The sequence below is a fragment of the Lissotriton helveticus genome, chromosome 7 (genome assembly GCF_964261635.1).
Source record: "Lissotriton helveticus chromosome 7, aLisHel1.1, whole genome shotgun sequence".
NCBI classification, from domain to species: domain Eukaryota; kingdom Metazoa; phylum Chordata; class Amphibia; order Caudata; family Salamandridae; genus Lissotriton; species Lissotriton helveticus.
The window spans coordinates 1,264,222,801-1,264,230,287 of record NC_136068.1 but is presented as its reverse complement, the minus strand read 5'-3'; the positions used below and the strand labels follow the sequence as shown (position 1 = coordinate 1,264,230,287).

The 7,487-nt window shown below is 44.5% G+C and overlaps 1 protein-coding gene across 3 annotated transcripts in view; it reads left to right on the top strand.

Annotated features, from left to right (window-relative positions):
- EME1 (essential meiotic structure-specific endonuclease 1) overlaps positions 1–7,487 on the top strand; it is a 97,909-nt gene that overhangs the window by 30,454 nt on the left and 59,968 nt on the right. For all 3 annotated transcript variants that reach the window (XM_078654460.1, XM_078654459.1, XM_078654461.1), the window contains exons 2-3: positions 5,920–6,704; positions 7,148–7,275. In XM_078654460.1, the coding sequence (XP_078510586.1) occupies positions 5,945–6,704; positions 7,148–7,275 (888 nt within the window). In that variant the 5' untranslated portion in view covers positions 5,920–5,944. The remainder of the gene's footprint in view (positions 1–5,919; positions 6,705–7,147; positions 7,276–7,487) is intronic.

The window sequence follows — 7,487 nt, the reverse complement described above, 5'->3', positions numbered from 1 at the left end:
TCACCCTCACTCACCCTCAACCCCTCAACCCCTCACCCTCACTCACCCTCACCCTCAACCCCTCACCCTCAACCCCTCACCCTCACCCTCACTCATCCTCACCCTCACCCCCTCACCCTCACTCACCCTCACTCACCCTCAACCCCTCACCCTCACTCATCCTCACCCTCACCCACCCTCAACCCCTCACCCGCCCTCACCCGCCCTCACCCTCACTCACCCTCAACCCCTCACTCACCCTCACCCTCACCCACCCTCACCCTCACCCTCACCCTCACCCTCACCCTCACTCACCCTCACCCTCACCCACCCTCACCCTCACTCACCCTCACCCTCACCCTCACCCTCACTCACCCTCACTCACCCTCACCCTCACTCACCCTCACCCTCACTCACCCTCAACCCCTCACCCTCACTCACCCTCACACCCTCACCCCTCACCTCACCCTCACAACACATATTGTGTTACAATAGGTGTCACATTTGCGAAAGATAAAACTATTGGCATTGTAAATAACAAAGCTATTAATTTCGCTATTTTCAAAACAAGCACATAAATAAAAAATGTGTCCTTTACAATACCAATAGCTCAAACATTCCTAATGCGAGACCTATTGCATTGCTGTGCTTCTCTCCCCTGCTGCACTCTCCTGCTCTCTAGAGATGTGGCCTAACGACCAGAGCTGCCATCTAAGTCACGTAAATACAAAACATGTTGCATTCCAAATGCTATAGGTGTCACATTCGCGAAAGTTATAACTATTGGCATTGTAAATGACAAAGCCATCAATTTAGCAATTTTAAAAACCAACAAATAAATAAAATGTCATTTACAAGACCAATAACTCCAACTTTTCTAATGCGAGACCTATTGCATTTCCAATGCTTGTCTGCAACTGCCATGCTCCTTGCTCACGGCAAGTCTCTCTCATGTTGGGCTGTGGAGTAGCCCCACAGCCCAACATGAGAGGATGAGAGATTTAATATACTGGGACTATACTAGCGACACCTACCCTTCCTTGCAACCACTTACCTCCAGGTCCAAAAACATCTGGCAGCCACTTAACTCTTACTTACTTATACACCCTGAGGAGACGGAGGTAACATAAACCTGTGTGTTTCACTGAAGTGTCCTGCATGCATGAGGATTGATGATACTAAGGCCTTCTTGTTATGTTGTGCTTGTGCAATGTAGGGTCCATACTGCTTGATATAGTGTTCTTTGCTTGGAGATACACTTTTCCTCTCAAGCTATGCTTTTTGTCATACCCTCCTCCTCCTCTGGACTATAATGGAACAGTGTCTATATTGATAATGTTCTGATCCACATTTTAAATGATGGTTTCTTATTATCGCTGTAATGTGTCACTCGAAATATTCCTGTGTTTTTATCTTTTTTCTGACTTGTTACTTTTATTTCTTTCCCTTCGGTATTTAAAAAAAAAAAAAGATTTGTGTTGATCATCTTCGGTCCATCTGGAAACTTCACTCCCTATGGCTTAACCACATAAAGGCAAGTGCTGGTATTGCCATAGCTCTCAGCTGCCGTGATCATGCCAATGGTACCCAGCTTTGCTTGTCTCAGTCTATGGTTCACCATCTAAAGTGACGGCAGAATTCCACATGGCCCTGACACAAACAGCATATCACACCACCTGTACTCAGTGCACTGGTTCCTTCTGGTCCAAATGATAAACAATAAAAAGCTCTGTATTAATCTTTAGGCCTCTTAACACACAGGCACACTTCTTTAAGGGCCAATGAAATTACTACACATCTACTTATGATCCTTTAGATTATTTACACACTCGTTTTTAATGTTTCCAGAACGCACAAATCCTCACCTGGAGGTAGATTGTTTTGGCACCTGTAGGTCACATATCCGGAACAACCCTTTTCTCTCCGTAAGCGCTGCAGGAGACAGACATGACATTTAGGGGAAAACAGAAGACTGCAGTCGCCCAGAGTATGATCACACGTGGCCTCAACTTTCCAGTTCTTTTGATTAGTCTTAACAAGCCCTTTGGGAATATGGCACACTTTACTGGTGCAGTCAGCTTAACATGAATAGGTTGGCATATGTCGATTTCCGCTTCCCAATAATGCACTCCATGGCCAGGCAGTTCAGTGCAGCTCTCAGTGAAGTTGAAACATTGTCTTCTCCTGCTTGAAGGAGAGCATTCTGGATGCATGACATCCTTTGTCACTTAGGACAACACACATTGTTCATATGCACCCTGTTCTGATTTCATGTTTGGTCTTGTGCAAACACCACCATTACTGCCCATTTCGCACTTTTCAGATCACAAATGGAAACACATGGCTAAAGCTGTGAGAATAAGGCATACCTTGCAATTACATTTCCAACTAGCCGCTGATCCTGTGTGATATGACACAAATCTATTAGGGATATTTTCCTAGAACGTCTCTTCTCCTAGTACTTTAATAAAATCAGCATCCTGAATGTTACCTTACAGGGAAGAAACACAAACACCGGTATAGACCTGCCTACACTCCAGGCATAAAGTGTGGTCAACAGCCATCAGCTGTTATATTCGCAGCAAGTGATACATGGATTTGTTTATACACTGTGTGTAGAAGAAACCTAACCGAGCTTAAGTTGAAAAGATATCTAAACTGAACATAAAATATTTCAGTAAGTCATCAGTGTAAGTGTGTCCATCGCACATTCACCCTCGACACCCATCAGTCCTGTCCTCTGGTCTCAGGAATCCAATCTTCTACAAAGACCATCTCCCCAGCTTAGCCTCGCAAGTACTTCCTTCATTTGTGAGGCATGGTTTAACATCTGCTGAATCACAGGACGGGAGCTGCATGTGTTTTTGGTAAGTTGTGTCTCCATTTGAGCGGTTCCAAGTCATTATGCACAAAGCAGACATGTTTAACATTTGGGGCCTGGATTTCCAATAGTCAGTCGAATGTTAATTCACATTGGCAGATGGTTGCTAAGCAGAGTTCAAACTACTCATCAACCTTTCAAAGCACTGAGCAGTTTCTTTCGGCCTTTAAATCCTTCCTTTTAATTATCAGTTGAGAAACATTCAAGGTCCCACAGGAGCACTGCATCCATATTTCACCAGGAGACGCTGATCCGGTCGTCTCCCCACTACTTGAGAGACTACGCCTGTCGATCCCTTCATCAGGCACGTGCTCCCTCAGACAGTTCACAGTTTTTCACGGACACAGTTCTACTACATATGGTGGCTTTGCCCCACCAAATCAGTTATCCAATTTTCACCTTAATCTAGAAATTCTTAAATAATTTTAGCAATTTATTTAGCTGTCATGCAGTGAAGTGTGAGCTTTTCGAAAAGAATATGCATTAACATAGGGAATCAAGGATATGCCACATGGGCAGAATGCAGATAGAATAGGCACTCGCTAGCTTGGGCACATGCATCCGAGTGCAGGCCACATAAGGGAGTGCATCTGGACAAGTTTGCTTATACAGGAAGACGGGATGGAGTAGATCCTGAGTGGCCTTAGATAGCATAGCGAGAAGCTTAGATTGTACACCACTGACTGCTGATGCCCAGCCAGCCTCTTTACAGTGAGTGAAGATGGAGTGTCAGCTGGGGCGTGAGGAGCACACAAGCAGTACATTTGATATTATAGTGGGCGAGACATGGGGTGTTGCAGTAGTCCTCATTGCTCATTACAAGAGAGTTTCAGGTGAACATAATCAACGTTAAATTGAAGGTATGCACACATTTTCCTGATGTTTAATCGTTTGGTACTTAGCTGCCGGTAGGTACCATGTTTGTAAACATTAAGCCAAGTCACATGTATTAATCAAATAATATGTCAATGTGTCTACCACTTGAGAAGGAAAACAGAGTTTCAGAGAGGAAAGAGATGAGCAAAGTTAATAGAGCAGGGTTAGAAGAATCGGGTTATATATAAATAGCTATATAGGATTTATGTTTTATAGGAGGTGAGCACGAGGGGGTGTAAAGCCTTCCATTCCTTGATGGCACTGAGGCAGTTGAAAATTATAATGTAAATATTCTTTTTTAGGTGTGGAAAGGATGATTTTTTGGATTAGTGGCCTACTGATCATAAGGCCAGCAGAAAGATGATGTCAGTAATGCAAAAGAAACCGGGGTATTCATGAGAATCAAGTGATTGACAGTATTGAACACAGCTTACGTATCAAACAAAAATTCGGGCATACGATTCGTGGTTGTATTGGGTTGGGATGATATAGTTAGGAATGTATTGTTATTTAAATAGTGATCTTGATTTTAACTTTTGTCTTGGAAAAAATTCAACTTTTCAAAGCTGTGATAACTTTTCGGTTTCCAAAGGTGTTCTTAACCTATCAAAATGTGTACTATCAACTTTTCCTAGACATATTGTTTTTGCATTGTTTGCTGTTCCAAAGTATGTGAGGGGTCTGTCCTCAAAATAATTATTTATTTTACTGAAGCCGTCAGCAGTTGTGTATTGCAGCATTTTATAGTCCTTACTTCCCCTATGTGATGGTTAGCAAGCAACTCCGTGTGCGGTTGGAAGTGGGTTGTCTTTGCTTTGATTCTGTGTAGGGAGTGTTTCCTGACTGATGACAAACAAGATATGGTTATTGTGTTATGGGATGCAGTGCTTAGCATTGTGATGGACGAAGAAGTGTGAGAAACAGATGCATCGTTTAAGGTTTCCGGTAAGTTTGCAGCTTTGAGCAGCACTGCAGGTACCTTTATGGTATTTCTTATGCTCATAGTCCACTTGGCTGGTTACTTCACTGGGTTGACCATTCTGAGATTTTTTTTAAGTGTAAAGTCCTGAGCAGGCATAGGTCAAAGGGAGAAATAGTGGAGAGATCTGGTGGGATGGACTTTATTAATTTCACCCCATATCATAGTGTATAGCCTTTTTAACCTACAGTGGTGGACTGAATTAAAATTCTCCGCTGATCAGCGGCATTTGGAAGATCTCTTCAGTTATTCCATGTCTGTTGAGTTGGTGACAGTGGTTTATTTCCTGTGGACGGCTATAGTACTGGGTGATGGGCATGACCCATAGCAGTTTTGACTTATGTGAATGTAAGAGTGTCAAGCATTTCATAATGCAGCCAGTATGAACTACAATCAACTGCCCATCCGTTTAGTTTTACGGTATTAGTATTGGTGTGGGTTATATTTTGTACTATATTGTAATTGTATTTATATGACACTTATTACCCTTAATGAAGCGTTGTAGCACTGAAGCCGGACAGCACACTGCTGTGGACCCTAGGGTTAGTAGATTTGCTTTGTTATTGCTGGTTATTGGGATTGGCCTTGCTCTCTTAAGAAAACCATGCCATGCATTTACTTCAGTCTCTATGTGTAAATTAATAGGAGTTAGGTGTGATCTTTAGTGGGTGAGGGCAATATGTGAATTCATGCATCAGCTCGCATTTTTTAATGGATAAGCTATAGGTGATTAGATATTGTTAGGTTGCAGGGGAATAACTGTTGCCAAGGCTGAAACCGGGGCTCAATAAGAGTTCTGTGGAAGCAGGCAGGGTCTGGCTGCTGTCAGGCCGATAATCAAATTGAGGACTTACCCCGAACTTGCCATGCAAGACCACTTCCTGCAGTAGGTTGTGCTGCGTTGGGGGCACCTCATGAGGACCGGTTAAGGTGCTGTCCAGACAGGTCTTGTCTGCTACCTCCCACAGACAGGAGTGTTGTCCCTGGTCAGCCTCCTATCTCCCAGGTAGGTCATGTGGATATGTGGTAAGCAGTGCGTTCCCTCAAGCGTCTTCACATCGTGTATCGATACACTGATAGCAGTCAATTACTTGTTTTGTAACACTCAAGCCAATCACTGGCAGTGTGCGCTCTTCGCCAAGATTAGTCACCCACTGCGATTTCCCTTTGTTGATATAAGTTAGTGACTGTTTTCTCTTTGCAGAAGTGAACAACTTTCCATTCATCAGATGGGACCACAAAATGTTCTTGACGAGCTTAGTGACAGTGACCATGAAGAACTGCCACGTTTCGGTTTCCTGCAGCAGCAAAATAGCAACAGTTCTATTCCAAAGAACAACATCATCATGCTAGAAAGTTCTGGCTCTGAAACCTCCCATCCTCCTTCTCCCTTACGAAACATTACCTACACTGCTCTTGAGGACTATGCCCCAGTCAAAACCTGTGCCGTGGATGTCACAATGATCAGCAGCGAAAGTGAGGTAGAGGAAGAAATTGTTCCCCTCTCAGAGAGGCTAAAGGGCAGATTTTCAGCTGCAGAGGCCTTATCTAGTGGCTCTTCATTTCCGGTGTCTACAGCTATAAGCTCCACGTTCCGCTCAGAGCATGTAGACGAACCAGCTGAGACAGCCAAGGCATCATCGGTTGCAAGACCCCTGCAGTTACCCTTCAGTGAAAAGGGTGCAGTACCCAGGGCCCCTAAGGAGAGACAGCGCAAGTCTCCTATTCACCAGTCCCATCGGTCGAACTTCATTCCCCAGCCGACCAGCTTAAATATCGGTCCTCCAAAGAAGAAAGTTAAGCATAGTGTGGAGGAGCTAGAGAAGGGACACGAGGAAGCTCTAAGGAAGAGGCAAGAGCGGGAGAAACTCAGAGAAAGAAAGGAGTGTCTGGAGCAGGAGAAGGCAAAGAAAAAGGCACTGGCTGAGGCTTTAAAGGCACAAAGACCAGAGGAGTGCATGAAACACATGCAAGTGCTGATTGATCCAGGTACTCTTGCACTTCAGGAGTTGGGTAAAAAAAACAGGGATTGGGAAGGTGAAAACGAGAGCAGAGGAGCAAAACTGAAACAGTGGAAGTTGAATGGAGAAAGGAAAATTTGTTGGGAGAGGAAGGTTGGGGTGGTGTAGAAGGGAAGATGACTGTATAAAAGTAGAGGAATGTGAGTACCACAGGTGGTGTGGAGGGAAGAAAAGGGGAGTGGTCGAGAGAGCAGAGACCCAGAAAGTCAGGAGTGGACTAGGCAGATGCTTGGTGTTGACCCTTCTGATCTTGAAGATGAGTGGCAGGTGTGTTGGGCTGAATCCTGATGAGATACTATAATAGTATCTCTCTGCAGGCCTGGATTAGGGGTGGGAAGACCTCTCACTCTGCTCTCTTTCAGGTGAAATTGGTGGTGTCTAAGTAAATTATGGTCCTTCCCCTTCCACCAGCTGTTTTGCAGATGGAGGGTGGGGGCCTTCTCCTTAGTGCCCTGCAGACCATGGAGTGCAGCTGTGTAGTGAACACCCGGCCGGTGCCTTACAGTATCTCCTGGAGGAGGCGAGCAACAGACCTGCAGGTAGGAGACCTCACTAGTCCAGTGTCCAGTATCTGGTATTAATGCTGTTCTTGTAGTTCAGACTTGTAAAGTGTTTAGTAATGACCTATCCTGTCAGGTTTAGAGATCTTCAAGGAACCTGACCACAAGCCTGCTTCTCTTTCATAATATCCCTGTTTACAAAGTGATTGTTTGGGCCCATCGTGGCAGGAGGCAGGAGTAGAACCTGTCTG